The 23229-nt window shown below is 30.3% G+C and overlaps 1 protein-coding gene across 1 annotated transcript; it reads right to left on the minus strand.

Moving 5' to 3' along the window:
• Positions 1-12484: 12484 nt before the first annotated feature.
• LOC109011885 (protein SIEVE ELEMENT OCCLUSION B-like) lies at positions 12485-15733 on the minus strand. The gene is made up of 7 exons (XM_018993247.2): positions 15424-15733; positions 15070-15162; positions 14486-14931; positions 14309-14403; positions 14057-14187; positions 13426-13884; positions 12485-13278 (listed from the first exon to the last, which is right to left on the minus strand). Exons 1-7 carry the CDS (start codon positions 15628-15630, stop codon positions 12679-12681), a joined length of 2031 nt encoding a protein of 676 aa, XP_018848792.1. The 5' UTR covers positions 15631-15733; the 3' UTR covers positions 12485-12678.
• Between the last annotated feature and the right edge of the window lie 7496 nt (positions 15734-23229).

Here is a 23229-nt window from a genome sequence, read left to right on the forward strand (position 1 = left end):
GTTATCCTTTTCATCACCACTTGAATCGACTCATTTTGAGTATAAAATCAGATTCATTTTCTAGTTGTTATCCTTTGTTCTGCATGAGGCAATAGTGTTGTTTCATCTTCTGTTATGCTTCACAATTTTACCCTATTGTGTTTCTCATTTGACGGTTTTGTCTCTTCGACACATGCACAACCATGGGAGTCTCGGTAAAAAAGTGAGCCAGTGGTGCAGCTCTAGATGTGGCGATGGAGCCGCGAAGGAAGCCCTCGAGCTTGATATACTATGCGAGAAGTTAGATCAGAGAGAGAAATGAAACACGACTTACCTTCGGTTCTTGCAAGGCTATCAGAAGCGACGAAGCTGAGGTCAACGCTCAGAGAATGATGGTCATTCCTATTGTTGGTGGAAGATGAGGGAATGCCATCGCCGTCTGGCCGAAGGCATTGACAGTGGCCATGCGGCCCCCAACGATGCCGTCATGCTCGACCTTATTATCGATATATTTTTCTAAATGAATTAGACATTATATAATTGTATTTTGTAAAATTAAACATATTTTAACTTTTCTTTAGGATATATAATTTATAAATATGACCTTTTTTGGACAAATACACACCGAAGTATCTAATTCTGAATATATGATACTATTTCGTAAATCATAAATGGACATATCAAACTCAATCAATGTCACAAATATATAAATGTCATTTGAAAATGTTTAAATAAAAAGCTTTTTAAATTATTTTAGAAAATAAAATAACGAGAATTGAGCTTTTGATCCTAACAGCTTTTGAGCTCCTTATTGGCGATCCCTCTTTTATTTTATACACGACACGAGATGGGTCCAAGTGGCGGGTAAAATTTTTGTAAAGATATTTATTAAACAATTTTTGTACATTTATTTGAATAAAATAATTATTTATTTCTCAATTTAAAATCATAATAAAATATTAAATACAATTAATAATATTTTATAAACAAATTTATAATAATTATTAAATAGTTATCTCTCATCAGTTCTTATGACAGCTAGAGCAACCTAAAGAAAGGGTCTCGCATCGGGACTGGGGCCTCCACTGAAAATTAATATTATTTTTTTATAAGTGTTTCATCTCATCTTATCTCATCATTACAATTTTTTTAATTTCTCACATAAAATATATTAAGCGATTTAACTTTTTCAAATATCAAAACATTGATATTATTAAAAAATAATATTTTATTCAACTTTTAATTTTTATCTCAATTCATCTCATCTCAATTCACAATTTAAATGACACCTAAACATGTAGATTCTTATCATTTCGCATCCTTTCTTCTCTATTTTTTATTTCTTGTCTCCTTTTGGCAAAAAAGCATTCCATACCATAAATGTTACTTAAAAGTAACTTCATAAATTGACTTGCTTTTATGGTATTCTTTAAATTTATTTTATAATAAAATTAACTTTACAATCACACTTATTATATCAACCCACACAAGTTTATAATTTACTTTTATATAATTCTTTTGTTACTAAAATATTTCCATCTTGGTAACCATTAGTACCTACTTATTTTCTTTATATATGATATTTACAATTATAAATTGTGCAAGCACTACATATTATTTTTAAAACGTAACTTAAATATAAGATTTACATAAAATAAAATAATTTCTAAATAATAAATTTACTTTTTTAAAAAATAATGCTTGATTTTACATAACTTATAACGGTAACTGACATTACTTTTTTTTTTTTTGTTGGGAGCATTTAAAACTTGAAAAATCTCATATTTAGGAGGGGAAAAAAATCTTCAATATTCATTGATATCTCATAATCTGAAAATCATTATATAAAATTTGCATAAAATGAGAATGACATAACAGGATAAATCGGCATGCGGTCGGCAACTGGGGACAACGTGCAATGCAACTGGGTACACGTGCATTGCACGTTGTGCCCTTACTAGTATGTATATATATATATATGTATGTATGTATATATACATATATAGAAATGGTGTGCCACTTCTACATTTTTCCACGTCCAAATTAGTACTACTCAGCGTACGCGACGAGTGTCGTTCACAGGGTTTGGTCCCAATTCCGAGTAATGTCGAAAGAAAACGCCAAAAAAAAAGAAAAAAAAAACCCGAAAAATGAAAACACACACTAGCTAGATAAGACTATGGATAAGATTCAGTGACTATATTCCTTTATCGGTATTCGCAAAGAATTATCCGCATGTGTAACCTTTTCCCTTATTTTATTTTATTTTTCTTGAGTGCCAAATTGATCGGAATTTAAGGCCTCCTTTAGATAATAAAATAAGATAATATAATCTGTAAATAATAATAAAATAAATTTTAAATAATAATAAAATAATTTGAATTAAAATATTTTATAAAATTTTAAAAAATGAGAAATAATAAAATTGAATAAAAATATTATAAAATAAAAATTTTTTATAATATAACTTTTATTTTAAAGTTTGAAAAAATTTAATAATTTTTTTGTATTTTATTTAGAAGTTTAAAAAAATTATAATAATTAAATAATAATTAAATAATAAAATTTAAAATTTAAAATTAAAAACTATCTATATTTATGATATTTAAATATTAAAATAAAATAAGATAAAAGTTTCACTATCCAAACCAAACCTAAATATTTAGCCTTCAAATGATAAAAAAAATCACGCGGCATGTCCATGATCCTCGTGGACAAGTTAAAGTCAAATGCATTCCCCATGGACATGAATAAGCCATTGGAGATAAGAAAATAGAAGTTGAACTTTATTTGTAAGATATGAACATGAGTAGTACTCTAGTATATGTATGACAAGAAAAATGAATATTTATAATGAATTATTTGTTATGATAATAACTTTTTACGATGAAAATAAACTTATTTTGATAGAAAATAGTTATTTTGTAGAAAATAACTAACCACAAATAAGTAATTTTTTTATTGTGGTAATTAATTAATTAATTAATATATATATATATATAGCGAAAGGAAAAAATGAAAGTTCCATCTTCCAACTAATTGAAGCGAAGACCGACCAAAGCAATAAAAGATGATCGATCATACTCATTCAAAACGTTACATGAAATTTTCAGAAAATAATATACTGATTTGCGTGAATATACTTATATATATTTGTCTGCTTATTAGGGGTGGGCAAAAATTTCGCCGGCTTTGATTCAGGCTGACGTCTGCTCCGATTCCGACTCCTTTGGAGTAAAAAAAAAATGATGTTTAGAGTTGAAGTCAGAGTTATTATGAAAAAAACAGTCGGAGTTGGAGGAAAAATTCGCTCTGACTAAACAAAATATATATATATATATATGTGATTTCCTTTTCAATGTCTAAGTCTTCAAAGTCTTCATTTTTTGTCTACTTAGCTGTGTGTCTGTTTAAGTCTATGTGTCTGTCTATCACATCAGTCTGTGTCGATCTCAATCTGTTTGTCACGTTTGCTTTATTTGCTTTGGATTCAAAATTCATCTTCGTTTTGGGTTTTTTTTTTCGTTTAATATACTCATAAATAAATCTCATTTACTTCATGTTTCAAAAGATCCCTAGAGTTTGCTACAACTGGTCTAAGCAAAGGAACAAAAGCAACGACACCTCCACTTTTTCACTGCCACAATGGGTCGTATGCATAGTTGTGGGTCTCTCTCTCTCTCTCTCTCTCTCTCTCTCTCTCTCTCTCTCTCTCTCTCTCTCTCTCCATATTGCCTCTCTTTTTAGCCTTGGCAAAATCAAATTGATTTTTGTGATATGATTCCAGTAAGGGTATCTCGACCTTTGCTCTGCTCTACAAAAGAACTCTGTCGAGTTGGCTTAAGATCTCTTTTTAAGACGTCCCCATAAAAAACCTAAACTCTCTTACAAGGGTCTGACGCTGTCCCAGATTGGTGTGATTTTTCGTGACACTCATGGTATCACTCAGGTCAAGAGCATTATTAGAAGCAATATTTTGCGTATTCTCAAGACTCATGCTATACAAATCCCCACCGCTGCCTCATTTTCATCAACGAATTGATTGTTTTTGGTTATTGTGTACATATATAAGTATTCAATCTGTAATTCTCCACTCTTCATCTCCTCCGTTTTCAGTTTTCAATTTTTGTTTTTGTCAAGGCGTCTTCCTGACGGACAAATGCACGGTGGCTTTGGGCCTTTGGCAGCGTTGAGGATGCACGTCACAAATGTGCCGACTAAGCCATCTACCTCTTCTCTCTCTCTCTCTCTCTCATAGCTTTGACCCTCTAACTTTGACTCCAGCAACTCCGATCGGAGTTGGAGTCGGAGTTTGAAATTACCTCCAACTCCAGTCATTGGAGGTGGGCTTTTCAACTACGTCGAAGTTGAAGCCCACCCCTACTACTTATACTTAATTAGATAAATGAAAAACATATAAGACGATATAATCTTGACAGCTAAGTACTCTTAATAAAGAGTGTCACGACTATTTTAGTTTGCAACCTATTGTTGAATATTGAAGATACAAACCGGCTAAGCAGGGTTAGGAAAAAAATAGGTAGAGGAAATATAAAATTGTTTTATATATATATATATATATATGTATGTATGTATGTATGAGAAATACTACTTATCATTCCTACCTCACACACTATACATATTTTTTTCTTTTATATCAAATGTCTGGTGTATGCATGATCAGTAGAAGAATCACTTTAGTTTAACAAGAATAAAAAAAAATTAAATGTGGTGTGTGGTGTATGGATAGAGAGTAGAAGGGCTCTATATATAACATATAAAAAATTATACTCATCATCCTCACATTACACACCCACACCACACACCACACATAATTTTTATTTTTTTTCTCTTACTAAATGTATAGTGTATGGATGATGAGTAGAAGAATTCAATTAATTTAGGAAGAATAAAACCAAAAACATTTAAAAAAATAAAAATAAAATAAAAAAATAAATAGGGTGTGTAGTTTGTGAGGATAATGAGTAACAAAACTCATAACATATATAACATGTATGTTTTAAACTCCTAATTAATTTCAGTCTCCAATCCTTCAGACATACTTGCACGTGGACACGAATAACTCATATATCATGGATATAAAAATTCTCTAATATCTTTATTGTATGAGAAATACATACTTTTGCAAATAATTAAGAGATTTCATAAAAATAAATTCATAAATTAACACAGCTTGATGTAGTACATTAGATTGTAAAGTTACTTCTATAATAAAATAGATCTAACATATTATATGAAATCATATCAATTTGTTAGTTTACTTTAATGTGATCTTTTTATGCATGGTTGTAGCACTTCTCTTATTGTATATACCGCTACATAATCGCACAAATTTGAAGATCAATATCCCTAGTGAGGAGGAATTAATGATGATCTTTTAAAACGTGCGAGCAATATTGATGATTATTTGAATAATTGTCCTTAGAAAAGATAATTATTAAAGATTGCCTAGTCTATCTCAAGTACTGTCCATGTTGCATACTCGTCTTTTTAAGATATAGTTGTAGTACTTAAAAAATCTTAAATGATTGTTGTGTAAAAAAAAAGCCCGAAAATAATTTTTGCCTTTTAAATACCCTTATTTAACTTGAAAATGACAATGTTTACTTATTGATCAGTAAAATATCTGTAAAATGCGTTGTAATTGTTTTTGAAAATGAATGGGTCCTCTTTAATCTATTGACTGCAAATTAAAGAAAAGGAGCTAACGTTAGAAAGAAAAGAAAACTAATAAATTTCACAACCTTTATTTTCTTTTTAATTTGCTTTTACCGTCTGAACAAGATGTACCTGTAAGCAAAGTTGGCATGCACGTCTAGAACTCTCTTTAATTTGCTCTCACGTGTTACACGTTTCCTTATTCATTTGAATAGATATGGGATCTAAAAAACAAAAGTGTTTGCACGTGGCACGTTCTTAAGCGGAGCTTGTGAAAACAGGATTAAATTCCGTCGTTGTCAGTTGGTTGCCTTCTTTTTCTGGCATAGCAAGTCCCGCTCCCCCAGATAATATATATATATATATATATATTTTTTTTTTTCTCTCCTAAGAAAATTCCAAAGATAATTTATTGCATGTCAATTCGTCTTTTTGAAATTAATTAAAGATGGGGGATAATTGCCATGCATGGTCCTACATCTCATCACCAAATCTGAGGACCATATTGCTTGGTATTATTGATCTTGCAAGTATCTCTCCTAAGAAATAATATATATATTTTTCTCTCCTAAGAAAATTCCAAAGATAATTTATTGCATGTCAATTCATCTTTTTGAAATTAATTAAACACTTTTTTCCACAACAGTGTTTTCATCTTAAATTACACGATTTAAATAGTTCAAATTAAAATATTTTATTAGTTTTGAAAAATCAGAAAAAATTAAATAGAAATATTATAAATTTTAAAAATTGTTTGAATATAATTTTTATTTTAAAATTTAGAAAAATTGTATTATTTTTTTATGTTTGTCTAATAGTTTAAAAAAAGTATAATTATTAAATAATTATTAGATAAAAAATTTAATATTTAATTAATATTTAAAAAATAAATATTTAAAAATATCGAAGATATTCTAACATACAAATTACCAGAACCAACATGTGCGCATATACCAGCATTGATATCTGCAACTGTTGTATGCGTTGCGAGCCAGAAGATGTGGAAAAATCTTCAACTAAAAGTAACGATTATTTACTATTTCAGGAACAATGTTAAATATATGCTGGTGGCCTACATTATCACGTCGCAGAAACGATGGGACCAATCGAGACCATATATTTGTGGTACGAATTACCTGACGCTTGAAAGGAGCGAATTGAAACGTGATAGAAAAAGAGAAAGAGAAGACAAGGTGCGTGCATGTGAGGATGTCATCGATTCTTCTCTGAAAAGTTAGATCCTTTCTCGATAAGAAACATGTGGCTCAGCTTCAACTATGGCCTTGTATGTTTTTGGAAAATATTTTATTTTATTTAATTATTATAATTTTTTTAATTTTTAATATAAAATAAAATAAATAATTTAACTTTTTTAAATTTAAAATAAAAATAATATTAAAAAATATATTTTAATAATATATTTTTTAATTTTTTAATTTTAATTTTAATTTAATTCATCTCATCTTTTTCCATTTTCGAAAACAACAAGAAACAGAAATCCAAAGGACGCGTGTAAGGAGAAAAGATGATGTTGTAATACTACTACTCTGTCGAGGTCAAAGAAATTGATGAAAAAGAAACACATTTACTCCATTTATTTACTACGTACACGCAACACTTTTTTTATAACAAGCTTTTGCAGTTTTCAGTCTTCAGATGTACGATAAAGCTGTAGGTTAATGGTTTAATTTCATGCGTGGTCCGCATCGTCCAAAGCATATCGGTCATCATTTCATCTCCATCTCACTACCTAAATATCATTTAAATATAAATATTTTTTAATTTTTAATATTTTTATCAAATAATTTTAACTTTCACAAACTTTCAAACGTAATAAAAAAAATAATTTAATTTTTTCAATTCATAAAATAGAAGTAAAAAATTATTTTCTAACATTCTTTTAACTTTAAATTTTCTCTCTAATTTTCAAAATCACATATAAAAATCTTAACTCAAATTATTTAATTATTATTTATAAAATATTTTATTATTATTTACAAATTTTTCATTTCATCTAATTTCTTGTCATCTATATAACAAAACTAGTTCTTACTATTTCTATCGTTTGGCAAGAAAGACATACGAGCTAGTTAATACTTGATTTACTAGGGCGTGTACTCCTCTGATCGAAATTATTTTTTAATTAGTTAATATAACACAAATTTTCTCTTTTTTTTTATTATATATATAACGAGAGATATAACTATCAAAAAAATTTTGATTTTTCATTTTCATACCATACATTATATGTTATTTTTTTTTATTAAATATGTGGTGTATAGATAATAAATAGAAGAACTCGATTAGTTTTAAAAAAATAAAACAAAAAATAAAATTAATAATTTGTAATATTGAAGGAGTTTTTTGTAACTCTCCCTGGTTCTCTTCTTGAAATCTTGTTACCCACCCACCTTTTCCTTTTCATGAACCGCCTAGTTCGAATTCCAATTCGAAGGTGCATAATAATATGTTGGCTTGAAAGAAATGATTGTGTTAATAATAAAGTGCATGAAGAGGTCCATATCCACTTGTCTTTTTTTTTTAGGCATTTTTAGTGTGGAAAATAATCATGGCTCGTCTGTAAATCAAAGACCAAGACCAGGAGTAGGTCCTACAAGGACTGTGGAGATGTCCTACAGATGGAGGAATTTCAAAAGGCTCTTGTTATAAAAAAAAAATGGTAAATAAATAGGAAGGAAAAAAACTATTTTATCTTTTTAATTGTATCGCTCCATTTGATAATTTGGTAAATTTTTTTTTATTTAGTGTTTAATTAAGTGATTTTAAGTATATTGAGATATTTTTTTTATTTTTTAAAAATATTTATATATATATAAATGTAAAAAGAAAAAAAAAAAACCAAAAACCAAAAGCGATAAACTTGAGCGAAAGGTACCTATCATTATCCATTTCAAGATGTACGTTAGCACTACCAACAACAAATCGCTGGCGACAACGTACGCTCTTGGTTTTATTATAGTGAAAACACTGAAAAGTCGCAGACTCGCGACGCGATGGCACGTCTGAGCAACAACAATACTCTGTGTGGTGAGTCGAGCTTCTGTCGCCCAGAGTGCTAGTTCAATTTAACCGCTTACTTAAATGTGTATTTTTATTTTTTTATTTTTCATATTTTTTTAACATATTTAAATATTTATAAAAAATAAAAAAATATAATAATACATTAAAAATTATTTTTTTAATCATTAAATATTAAGATTTAAAATAAATAATAAAATAAATTTATTTCTATTAGTTTAAATTTTTAAAATAAATGATAATTTTACATAATAGCAGAATAGAAATCTTAAATTCAAATCTGACTTTATATTTTATTATATTTAATTAAATATTTTACGTATTAAATTATTTATTAAAAAAAATCTGATCCACATGAAAAGAAATAATAAGATATAAAATAAATAATAAAATTTATATTTTTTTATGCATTAAAATTTTTAAGATAAATAATTAAATAAAAAAAATTTTAAAAAAATTAAATACAGTTACTATCAAAATGAAGGACAAACGCAAAATGAAGGGACTAGCATTTTCTCTGTATGGTTTGTTGGTAGATATATAGCAGTGCTATAATTATTTGATTCTGCTCCCAGCGAGGAATACAGTACGCTATGCATCGAAGAATGAAAATGATTTTTTATTTTAGTTACTTTTTGAAAAAGCGATCAGAAGAAAATAAAATAAAAACACGGTATAACTTAGAATTCTTTACTTGCGATTGGGTACCATATTATTTGTCTTGAAGTTTATTATAATTATAATAATGTTAATATATATTTTTAATTAGTGTCTATTTTTGTATTAATATTATATTAATAATATTAATAAATAAGCTTTGAAATAATTATATTTTTGGAGAACTGATTATAACTTGTTTTTCTACCGGATGCCTATAGCTGGTAATTTCTTAAAATTTAGTAAATTTTTTAGTTTTTTGACAAAAATCCCTTTCCATTTGGTGCCTATTTTAGGAAAAGATTTTGGAATCTAACAGTGGCTCCCTATATGTTCATCCATAAATTATTTTTTATAAATATTTTATTTTAATTAATAAAACAAAATTTTCTTCCAATCATCTATACTCTTATACTCATATTTTTTATAGTTGAAATTTGAAAAATATGTCACCATTGTCATAGTCCCTTTTTTTTATTATTAAATTGATCATTTGTGAAAATATGATTTTTTTTTATAAATATTATTGTTACGAAATCACTGATTTTAAAAATATTATCATTTAGAGAAATAAGTAGTTTAAAAAAAATTGTTATAGGTGAAAAATATAAAACATAGGTACAATAAATAATTAAATAATTATGAAAATGTGAAAAAAAATAAGTTAAAAAATTTTCTTCCGCTCTTTTCCCGAAAGAAAAAAAAGACTAGTTAAAAATGTATAAATAAATGAGTAGAAAAAATAATAAAGAAAGATAGAAAAAGATTATTTTAATAGAATATAAAAATAATAGGGAGTGAGATATAAGACGTTTTGGAAATATGAGTAAAATTTAGGAAGAAATTTAGAGAAAGATGATTTTTAGCTAAAATTTTGAGAAAATTTTGCTCATTTGCTCTAAACCTACTTATCTCTTTTCAAAATTTATCTCGGTAATTCCTTGTGGGTGGATTTTTTTTGTAACAAGTATGCTAGTGGTAATCATATATCCCTATTGGAGCCTAACAAGGCTATTTGGTTTTGGCAGTCTATTGTTAGATGTATACCGGAAGTTTTAGCTAATTATAAGTGGTTAGTGTGGGAGGGTAATATTTCTTTCTGGCATGACAATTGGGAGGAGGGTGGCCCCCTAAAAGACCAGTATCCGGTTATAGAGAATCTTTTTATTAAAATTAAAGAGTGTCACATTGAAAAAGAGTGGGATATCTCGCACTTGGAAATGTTAGTTGGATCTCAAAAAGCTAATGATTTATATCAATTTTTAGCTAATCCTAAGGAGGGTCAGGATGTTCTTATTTGGAATAAGGAAAGTGATGGTAATTTCACTACTAAAAGTGATTGGGATTGTATTAGGGTTCAAGCTCCAACTTTACCTTGGGCCAATTGGATTTGGAATAATCATCTACCTAAGAAAATTTCTGTAATGATGTGGAAAGCTACTAATAATTATTTGAGTGTGGATGTCAAGATTAAAATGATTCGTATTTCTATGGTTTCTAAATGTAACAGTTGCTCTTCGGGACATATTGAGGATCTTAATCACGTGCTTTTGTACATGTGATATTGTTAAACATCTTTGGCGACTAGTTTCGATTCAGTTAGGTGTGCACATGGGTAATTTTGGTACTTGGTAAGAGCAAGTGAACTTCTGGTTTCGTCGTGCTAGTAAGTCTAATCAGGTTCGAACTATTTTTGGGCTACTTCCTTCCATTATATCCTGGAAACTTTGGGATTGACATTGTAAAACTAGGTATGAAGGTAAGTGTACTACGGTGAATTCGGTATGGCATGCTATTAAAGTATGGATTCGTTGTATTATGCAGTTGACTGTTAAAATTGTGAATCTCCATTCTATGGATATTGATATTTTAAAAAGGCTAGATATCCTGGTGATTCTTCCTAAACCTAAGAAAGTATCTGTGGTGAAATGGTTATGGGCACAGCAGAACTGGGTGAGCTTAACAGGGGAAATTATAATATTTGGTATCTTGATAATTTTTGGGATGAGCTTCAGATTTGCCTAGGAAGCATGGAGTATAGAGTGAGTCATGTGTTTTGTGAAGGAAATGTTTTTGCTGATTTTTTAGCTGAGGGAGCTGAGGGTTTAAACATGTTTTGGACTAAAGACAGAGATATTTTGCCCAGTAAGTTGCGTGGCCTTTCTCCGCATGGATATGATTGGTGTTCTTTATTTGCGAATTTCTTAATGAGGTAGTTGTTTAATTGCATATGTTTTTCTTATTTTGGTGTGAGCTAATTTTTTTTTTGTAGGATGTCTTTCTTTTTTTGTAGGTGCGTTTTATTGTTGGTTTATTTATAATCCTTGGTTATTTGTCATTTGTTTAAATGCTTTAGGTTTTTTTGATGCTTGAGTTTTGGTCCTTTTTTATTATCTTGTAACCCCCAAGTGTCTGTTTGTAATCACAGTTTTTCTCAATCAATAAACTTGGGATACCGCCATCTTCTTAAAAAAAAAAAAAAAAAAAAGAAAGAAAGACCATGAAACAACGTGGAATAAACGAAGACAGATAAAGATTATGTATTCTCAGTGGTCATCCGTCTGGTAACATGAGCGCACCAAACGGCTATCTAAACCTTGTAGTTCAGCACGTGACAGTGGACTGAAAAAACCCCATATAGAATTGAGATTTACCAATGAAAAAAAAAGGACTTTTGGGCATGTTTGGGTAATTTGGAAATATTTGAGAATTGTTAGAATTTGTTTGAAATTAAGTTTTGGGAAATTAGAGAGAAAATGTTTAATAAAAATATTGTATTGTAGTTTGGGAAATTATTCAAACTTTTTTTTTTTTTAAATTATCAGATAAGGCGGGAACAAATGTATATCAGATGATTGTTAATGCTGTCATCCACTTTACTTCATTGGATTTGATTATACTGATCATATTCTTAATTATCAACAACTACTTGCCGCATGGGAATTAGCCCGCCTTGATCTCACTGATCTAGTTGCCGCACATAGGCCCATTAAATTATACTGATCTCACTACGGAACGTCCCACCAGCCCAATATTGCACCTTCCTAATTTCGCTGGGAGTATTAGAAGTCAGGCTCGATCACGTATATAGAAACACAGAGGAAACGAGTTAGGGAAAAGAGAGCAAGCATGTGGCAAAGAGAGTCAGATGCTCTTTATTTTAAGGATATGCACGACCATTTAACGATCGATTACATAGATACTTCACATAATATTACTGGCATCAGATCACCAACGTAATCCGACGCCCCTTTATTGTACGGATATATAATATTCTTGATCACTAGAGAAAAAACATTGAAAGGAAACCTTGCATTATTTTATTTAGTGCAGTGCGTTCAGAGCACCGTCAACGTGGCAGCACTTAAAACTAATATAGCTCTCCATAACGCGGGGGCAGTGAGGGCAATGCATATGCTCAGGGATCTTTCCGACACCAACAGGAATGTCAACACGGGAGCAAGGGCGATTCACTTCAATAACCTTGTCATGGTACTGTTTGAATATAATCTCGTAGCCAATCTCACGCACATATCCCTTCCATTTTTCAGCCTCATCCACGACCTTCAAAATAGTTGTTCCATGACCGGTGAATATCACTTTAGACCCTTTGCTCAGCACTACCCATCCACTCTCATTCTTGTAAGATAGCAGCTTTTGTATTTCCTTGGTCACAGTATCCGGTTGATCAGTTTTCTTTTCAGTCTTGGAGAAGAAAAAGCTTTCCATCTTGTCCCAAAAACGACCTAGAATGCCAACATCGTCATGCCCTTTCTCGTTCTTTCCCACAAGAACCAACTCGATAGAAATCCCTGCCTCTTTTAACGCAGGGTCATTCGCCAGGACAGTTGCTTTCCTGGTAAATTGTTGGATCCACTCGTTGTCCTTGCCTCCGTAGAAGAAAATGTACTTGTCATCCTTGATCTGATTGATAGAAGAAGACATGCGTGTTAATTCTCAAACACGCACAATTATAATGCTAATTAATTATGATTTTTATTAAAAGTATGAGCCTTTTATAATATGAATTTTGCTTAAGAGTAGTGTTGTAGAGTATGAAATAGAATTTACCACGACGGGTGATTTGGGATTGACGTCAAGCATGATGTCTTCCATCACATCCTCTTTAGTTGCCAAAGTTTGTTCTGCCTCTTTAGTGAAAGGAAAGGCCTTTGCTCCCCATACCTTAATGATGTGGAGTGCATTCGGGTGTTCCACCTTTCCTTTCGGGCTTACCACCACGACGAGAGGCTTATTCTTGAAGTTCCACTCCTCCTTAATGAACTTGATGCCTACCACTGGTGAAAAGTATCGCACTGAATACCAAGGCATCTTGGACCGCAGCACCTCAAACTTCTTCCTCAGGTCATCAGTCCAATACTCCACAATTGGGATCCATACAATTTTATGCTGATCCTTCTTACTTATTCCATCATAAACAGGCTTGAGGACCGAGACTTCTTCAATGGTGATGTCCAGGCTCGAAATGAAGAATAGAACATTCTTCTTTTTCAGCACTTCAATGTTAACCTGTTTGTGCAACACAATTAAGAAAATTAGAAGACCGTGAATAGATTGCTTTAATTAATTGCTGTTTTTACTTAAAAAATCTTAGTTAATTATCAATAATTGAGATTTGAGACATTTTTATATGGGGTAAATTCGGTATTTTTTTTAAGAAAATGTACAACATCGAGCTGACCAATTTGTTAGTTGAACCATCAATAAGCGAGGGCTCAACATCTTTGGGGAAAATGAGCGCCTTGAAAACCTCCTTAACTTCGGTGGGAGTCTGAAATATTTTCTTGAGTTTCCTATAAGCCTCAATAACATCTGCAACGAACAAAAATCTTTGGTCAACATTGTCGACCGTTTTAAGCCATAATTATATTGCATATGTTACGAACATCGATCATGCTTGTTTCCGAATGAAATCAGAACAATAACGTCTAACCTATTTGTTCGTGGGCAAGTTTTATAGTCCTCCTTAGGACGTTGAGGATGACGTTGATCTTCTGAGCAAAGGGCGAGAGTTCCTGCGTCTTGCCCCTGAAATAAGTCAACCGGGATGATCATTTGCCTGATATAAACAGATAATGTTACATATATAATGTCAAGGGCGACAACATACTCATCGCCAGTGATGCAACACAGCTTAGTCGTGCAAGCTACAATCGTGATGATAGCCCAATAGACATCCACAGGGATTCGGTCCAAGGCACCTGACAATGCTGGTACATCCTTTGTATCATAGATTGATAGCTTCTCCAGCTCAAAGATTGTCTCGATTACTTCCAATGTTGCCTTGATCAGATTGTTGAGCTCAATTATGGCTTTCCCATATTTTTGAAGGCCCGGGCGCTTTACGACCACAGGTACTCGTTTCAGGATCCCCACTGATTTGGCGAGTTGGTCCGATGACTGAAGCTCGGCAAGCAGCCAGAAATCCCCGTAGTCCAAAGCAAAGGCCGCCAATGTCAACACTGCCTTGGCGTCCCATGAATAGTGTGCGAGTTTGTTTAGTATTGACATGGTTGTTTTGTGGGCAATTTCCTCACCCGGAGCCTTGCATGCCATCTGACATTGGTTACAGATTTGTTAGTATGAAAAATGCTAATGCAGCTAAAACCATCGATCACGTTCATAATTTCACTCCAAATTCAGGCCACAAACTGCCCGAGGGTGGGAGGAGAAAAAGCCTATACGTATAATTACCTCGCAGGAAAGTGCCTTGAGTGTGCAAGAGGGGGGACTGAAGCTCGATTTGGGTGCCTTTTCGTCGAGGTTTTCCTGGTGTTCCTTGGTACCCTGTAACAAATAATGAGGAATATTCGAAAAGTGTAGACAGAAATTTACGAACAAAAAAAATGTATTGTCTCCTGCCTCAATCAAAACCACTTCATCCCATTTTTATTTTGTGACTTGTAGACTAAATGTGAAAAACTTTGTTGCTCATCTCTGGCGCATTACTAAATTATATATGAAGAGTTGGGACTAGAGTTTTGTGGGAAGAAAATTCTAGAAAAAAATAAGAACAGGTGTGGTAGAAACATAAAAATGTATATATACCAGCACAACATTTTCAACAAGATGGGTGGCACGCTGAAGAATGTTTTCGGTGACAGCAAAAAGAGAGTCGACATCAAACTTTTCGTCACCATGAACATGGGTTGCATAGATTGTATTCATAATCTGATCGTCGGACATGGTTAACACGTTAAGCTCAGCCTTAACGGGCAGCTGAGCGGTAGCTGGCAGAATCTTATTGGTGGCCATTGTGTTGTGCACTAGAATTTAAAGCTAGCGAGAGATCAGGTTAGAGACAGGCTCTTAGCTAGGTTTGGGGATGATCAGAGCAAGCAGAGAAGTTTGCTTGTGTTTCGTGCAGTGGCTAGACTGCCCTATTTATAGCGATCAGCCGGTCCAATATCTAATGAAAAAAATCAAGGGTCCGGATTCATTTGGATTGAATTATGAAACTCACACCTCAATGGAATACGACAGATAAATATTTGTTGGATTTTGGCTCGAAGTCCCTCTTCTTTTGCTTATTAATGGTGAATATCACGTATCATTGGATGGGTTATCCGAACACGTGTCTCATGGAGCACCAGCCCACTAAGCACCGGCCACAATCAAACTACAAATTAAATAATTAGCCAACTACCTGTCATATAAACGGACGACTCACAACACTATATTTGAAGGAATAGCTTATATATGTATATAATATATATGTGTGTATATATATATATATCTCAAGATATCAACTTGTATATATAGATGCACGATAATGGTATGTATCAATCACTATTTATTCTCATACCTTACATGTATTATTAAGGAATGTGACACAAAGCAAGAATCGAATTCAAATTCTCAACAAATCTGGAAGTAATCTGTAGCAATAATCAAGCCAAGAATCATGACTTGTAAATTGATTCATTTATGTAATTATATTCTGTAACTTATTTGTATTCCAGTTTTTCAATAGATGTATATTTCCTTATATAGAATTGTAAAGTCTATATAAGGGACATGCATCCATATTATCAATAAAGTGTGTGTTGAAATTTCTATTGTGAGCTTTTGAAATATTTACTTTCTTACATCTATAACATTTTTATAGGATGTGTGAGTATTTTTTATAAGATATAGAGGTATTTTTTATAGGGTATGGAGGAGTGGGGTGCATGATAAATAGTAATTGATAAGAGGAATTTTTCATAAAAGCACACTCTCAACTTAACGTTGAGAAAAAAAAGAGGTTTCTTACTATTTCTTTATTCAAGTCATCACTTGATTATATATAAGAAATCATGAGATGTGTTGGGAGTCTAATTAAGCCCAATTAAAGGAATTAAGAAAATGCAATAGTACTAGAAAGGGTCAGGGCAGAAGGCATGCATGCAGGAGAGGTCAGCCTAATTCAATATCCACTCAAACTATAAAAAAATTGTTTATTTGTAACCAATTATTTGTTATAAAAAGGATTATTTTTTGTTAAAAAGAATTTTTTTTATCGTAAATAATTTTTTTTATTGTAAATAATTCGTCACAAATACTCAATTATACAATATGACTAATCATCAACATTCGTCGCGCGACGAGCGAATGAAAAAAGCTGGGGACAAATTAATGTCGAAGAGATCAATAGTAATTCCTTGTGTCTCGATCCTCCAATGTCGGATCACTGATCGATTGCCTAATTAAGTAACCTCCATACATCAGCTAGATTAAATTAGCGTCAAAGTTGACATGATAATTCTTGTTTAATATTCTAATATTATTATCAAGAATAATTATTTTTGACTATAGGTTTTCTTAAAAAATGTCAAGAGTGTTAAAAAATCTTATTGTTTTAATTTAATACTTTAGTTTTGGGTTTTGAAAAAAAAAAGTATTGACGGATTATCTCCATATCCAAAACCCTAACGGACATTGGCTAAGAGCAATGGCATTATTAGAAAGGTAATGATACCCTTGTTGTATATATATATTGTTGGAAATTATGAAAATAAAAGTAAAAAAGTATTTAAAAATAAATTAAAAAGTATATAAAAAATTAACAAATAATAATATTTTATTATAAGTAATATTAAATACAGTCATGTGTTGTGAAAGCGCTGCACAATTCTTTTGAAAAAGAATGGGGTTCACCATTAAAAAATTAAAATTTTCATGTAAATCTCATATTTACTCACTTTTTCAAAAGATCAATGATACGGCGCTTTCTCACTCTAACTGCAAATATAATTTCTATTTTATTATTATAGAAAGTCTGATGACTAATCCAATGTAGAGTTCAAATTTTAAGAGATTAACTAAAAGCTAATATATTAACCAAATTTTGACTGAACCAATGCTAATACTCTAACGTGACAACTCTCCTACATGGATGCCACATGCACAAATCTAAAATTGCATATGATATGCACGTTACGTATTGTATAATAAAAAACTATTTTGGAACTTCAAATTTAAGAATTGAAACAAAATTGTTTTGAACCTTAGGACCATTAATATTTTAAAAATAAAATTGTCACGAGCATTACAAGAAGTACGACAAGAAGGAAGATGTATGCCAGCATTCTTTTCAAGATGTCCGATCTGAAGATTGAGAAAAACTTTGCGACATGTTTGAGGATCCATCATATAAGGTAAATTAAATGAATTCTTTATGTATTCTATTTGTATTTTTCACTTACTAATTTTTATAACTTCTATGTAGGAGCAAAGTTCTATAAACAAAACAAATAGATCGAAGTTGAAGATTCATCATAATGCAGGCTCAAGATCTTTCCATCGTCTCTCTGAAATTGGTAATATACTTTTTTTTTAATTCTATATAGTCTGTTTTTAATATTAACTTTATATCTTAACAATGTGTCTTGTAGAAAGAGTAAGACACAAATTATGATCTAACAAAATTATATGCTACATCACATATTAATCGTAATGGAGAGTGGACTCATCTCGATACTCGTGAGAATTATGTAAGTATTATAATTTATTTTAATTAAAAATATTTAAATTATTGTGTCAATGTTAATTTTATATGCTATGTGTAGGATAAACTGGTTGCCCTCTGTGCTGAAACTGCATTAGATCAAAATTCATCAACAAATAATGTTGAAATTTTTATACAAGTTTTGGGTCAACGTTCAGGATATTTGAGGGGTTTCGGTCGCTATGTAAAACCTTCAGACTCTTCATCAACGTCAAGTACTACAATTATTGTGTTAGAGAATGCAAATTCTAGGATCGAAAAATTGATTGTAAAACAGTACGAGTTAGAGGTTCAATTAACGAAACAAGCATACATGAAAATGCGCATAAAATAGCAAGAAGATCAACAAAGAGATATGTAACTCCAAATGCAGATGCTTATGCAACAATTAAAGCCTCCAAGCAATTGATTTTCGTATTTTGCAAAAATTTTAGGATTTATAAAATTCTGTATTGATAACATTATTAGTATTATTATTATTTTATTTATTTAGTTCTGACTTATTAGATTAGTTTTATTTATATTGAACAATTTGTAATGTATTTTTGAAATATTAATATCTATTTGGTTTTAAATTAGTATTCTCCATGAAAATACTAACCGTTTAAACGATCATCAAACGTTCGAACATATATACATCGGACACAACAGTTCAAACCTCACAAGTTAAAGTTTGAATGGTAAAAAAATGTTGCGACCCGTTCGAACAGGCAACTGACTCTTTTCTTCCCAAACACGTTCGAACGACTTATTCAATTATAAAAATTAATATAATTTACGTTTGATCATTAACTTGTTTGTTGGAACGTTTCTTCATATCTATTTGATCGATCGACCGACCATAAAGTACCCGTTCGAAGAGACATATTGTTCGAATGTTTTTTTGGCCATTTGAACAACTTCCTGAGAAAAATTTCAATCGTCCCAGAAAAAAAAAATTCGTTCGACCGTAATCGAATGATTTAGCAAAATTTTGTCCCAAAATATATTTTTGGGACGAATTTTTTATTTTCATCTCCAAATACTTTTTGAGACAGTTATATTGGGACGATCTTGAGACACTTTTTTTTCGTCTCAAAATATATTTTAAGATAAAAATCTAACCTTTTGAGATGAAACTTTTCATCCTTAAAAAACCTTATTTATTGTAGTGGTGACAACTCTCGCACATGGATGCCATATGCACAAATCTATAATGGCATATTATATGCACGTTACGTACTGCAAGACAAAAATATTTTGGAACTTCAAATGTAAGGATTGAAACAAAATTGTTTTAAACTTTTTAAGGACCATTAATTTTTTAAGGAGGCATAAGTCCATGGAGGAATAATTATCAAATTTATATTGCTGTTGTCACTTGTCATTGCTTTGGCCCAAAAAAACTGATGAAAATTCTTCTTGGTTGTTTTCTTCAGCACGTGGTCTTTTTTCTTTTTGTTTATACGTGATCACGTTCGCATAATTGATTGCAGCGGACACCAATCGATGATCATGCATATTGATCTAGAAAAGATTTGTTGTTTTCTTCAGCAATCTAGATAGGCTAGGTTTATATTTGAAAACATACTTCTGTGGATACTATCCCTGCCAGACGTGATCAAACACGGCCAACGTAGAGAGACAGAAACATATCTCCTCAGTCCTTTATATAAATATATATATATATATATATATATATATATATCTCTGTGTATGTGAGAGAGAGAGAGAGAAACATTAGTTATGGTTCTTGTCACCTTTTCTACTCGCTTATCCTCGAGAAAACATCACCAATTAATTGAGGCTGACGTCGCTAAATAACACAGAGGAGACGTCCAAATATACGAAGAACGAGCTTTATGAACATGAAAGAGATTGGGAGTTTTTTCTTTCATTTGGTAAAAAACTGGATATAAGTGATCTACATCGATCGTAACAGAGAGTGAAAAAAAAAATACACTTTATTGAGGATTTGAGAAAAAATTCCAAGCTTTTTGGAAAGAAAAATACTCAAAGTATTGAGAGAGAGATATATATAGCGCTTCGTGTAACCGCGCGTGTTTCTTTTATAGTTTTTTTCTTTTAAAAATAGGTTTAAATATTCAATATAGATGATATATAAGTAGCGCCTACTTAATTGTAAGAATCCCAATATATCATGTATAACAAATATTTGAGCGTAATGTTTTAACAAAATTGTCTAAGATAAAATTAATATAAATTCAATAAAAATATGAGTTCAAAATATGAATCCTTTTATGTTTCCACAAATAATTTATGCTCTACTTATTTGTTACTTGGAAATAATATTTCAATTTTGTTTAGAGAAAGTACAAAAATGTTTTGCCTCCCAAGTTTAATTTCAAAATAATGCATATTTGGTCTTACCAGCTGCACCACATTTTTTCCTGTTTTTTTCTACATATTCTAGAAATGCTGTAGAGATAGATATTTTGGTATCCAATAATCTATTTTACTTGTGATGTTTATTTATAGGATCATGTTAAATCTTCTATTAATTCTCTTTTTTTATAATATATTGCAGCGTGTAATTATTTATAAATTACATAAACATTACATCGTTATTTAATTAACCTAAAATATTATGTTATAAATAAAAAAATTAATTTTAACAAAAAAATTAAATATAAATTAAGTAAACGTGCATTATACGTTATTTTCACCTAGTATATATACATATAGATAGAGAGTGATTGATTGATTGAGCTCATGTATGCATACTGAAAATAAACATAATCGAGTGGGTACGTTCCCTTCCTAGAAATGATTTTTAAGATATTCTTAAAAATTTTAGATAAATTTAAAATTTATATAAGAAAATTATTTTTTAATATAGATTCTATTTTTTTTTAAAAAAAAAGAAATACTTAAGATTTTTAAGCTTATCTTTATCCTTATTTTTTGAATTATAATTTATATGTATATATATATAAAAAGAAGAAGAAGAAGAATATACGAACGGATGCAAAAGAAGGATGTGTAATTAATGAGGCCCGGAAAGAGACGTGACCAAAAAGAGACGGGAAATTCCAAGTTCAGTGTGAAATATACGACGCGATTCCATGAACGTGTGGGGGCTGTTTTGATTTGTACGTGTTGATTTTCTGGTTTTGATTTATTGATACACACGTCGTTTTTCATGTTTCAGATTGTTCCAATAAACTGCAATAAAGGAATAATTAATTGTATAGTGCAAATAGTGCAATTTAGCACGTGGCAAAGTCTCAACTACAGTATATATAATCTTCTCATTCCTTATCTTCTTTATTTGTTTGTTTGTTTGTTTTTTTAAAGAAACCTCTTTGTATTCATAAACAATCGATTACATTTTCACTATATCTCCTCTATAATTATATATATAGCATTATTCTAAATCTAATGCTAAAATAGATAAATGATTTTTTGAAATATTCACATATATAATGGTACGGCCGATACCTAATTAATTAACCAGAAGCAATTTTGAACTTTTGACTCGTAAGAAGCCGTATGCGTCTTCTATGTCACGACAATTGCATGTCAATACCCAGCCATGCCAGCAGTGCTAGAGGCCAACTAGCTAGCTAGTACACACACTGACACACGTACAGATTTCATTCGCGCGGCATTTAATTTGATAATGACTTTAAAGCAAAGATCATATCAAGGCCCATTTTTTTTTTTCCATTTGGGGGGGTGCTCTGTGGTGGGGGATTTTTTCCATTTTTTTTAAACAAAACTCATCCTCAGATCTTATCACAAGAGATATTAAGGCTGGATTCGGATATATAAATTTTTTTTTTTTTAGAAAAATAATATTTGTAGTTATGAATATGTAAGTGTCGTATAGTTATTTTAAAAAAAAAATAAGTATAATATCTACATAAAAAAAATTAATTTTTTAATAATAGATTCCATTCTTTTTCAAAGTGACTGCACGGTATTTGTATACTTTACGACTATACGTAACATTATTTTTTTTATATAATTTTATTTAATCTTATATTATAATTTTTTTAAATTTTTATATAAAAATATAATAATAATAATTTAATTTTTTCAAATTTAAAAATAAAAATAATATTAAAAAAATCCTATATAATCAAAACATCTCATCTGATTCTTTTTGGTAGGATTAAAGTGGCATCAATTTTGGTAGGCCTCACACATGCAAGTTAGGATTCTTTATCATTATTAATTCATTGTTATTGTTTTTCGTTTTGGATGCCATGCATGCAAAAGCCAAAATATGTATGGTGCCCTACGAAATATTTTCATTTCAGTATTTGGGACCCCTTTTAAGAAATAATATACATCACTAAAACTTGTTTTTTCTATTTTACATATTAATTTTTATAATATAGCATCCATCAATTTATCTATTTTTTTTTATATCATTTAAATATTTTTTTTATTCTTCTTAAATATTTCTTTTCTACTAATAAATTTATAATATTCATATATTTTTTTATATTTGCATTTTTTTTATATACAATGTAAAATACTTAAGTCATATACACGTAAAACAAAATATATAAGTCAAATAAAAATTAAAAATAAAATCTATGAAAAAATTGATTAAAAAATATTCCTTTAGAAGAAAATGAAATATATGTGTTTTAAATGATGAACAATAAAAAAAATTTACTTACATGATAAAAATTAAAATAAAAGAAAATGATGGAGAAAATAAAATATCAATATTAATAAAATTTTTACACAATGAACAATATCCACGATATGTAACGAATTATTGTAGCTAATTATATTTTACAGTTACTTTTACATAATTGGATGAAACTTCTTTTACATAATTGGATATTGAAGTGAGTTGAGTTGAGTTGAGATGATAAAATATTATTAGAATATTATTATTTATTATT

Source organism: Juglans regia, chromosome 7 (assembly GCF_001411555.2).
Source record: "Juglans regia cultivar Chandler chromosome 7, Walnut 2.0, whole genome shotgun sequence".
Taxonomy (NCBI): Eukaryota; Viridiplantae; Streptophyta; class Magnoliopsida; order Fagales; family Juglandaceae; genus Juglans; species Juglans regia.

Bases quoted from the DNA above. Each gene is read 5' to 3' on its own strand.
- LOC109011885 (XM_018993247.2), bottom strand. From the start codon at position 15,630: ATGGCCACCAATAAGATTCTGCCAGCTACCGCTCAGCTGCCCGTTAAG. The intron at 15,163-15,423 runs GTATATATACAT...TATTTGTTACAG, and splicing joins TTGTTGAAAATGTTGTGCTG to GGTACCAAGGAACACCAGGA. The intron at 14,932-15,069 runs GTAATTATACGT...AACCAATGTCAG, and splicing joins TCAAGGCACTTTCCTGCGAG to ATGGCATGCAAGGCTCCGGG.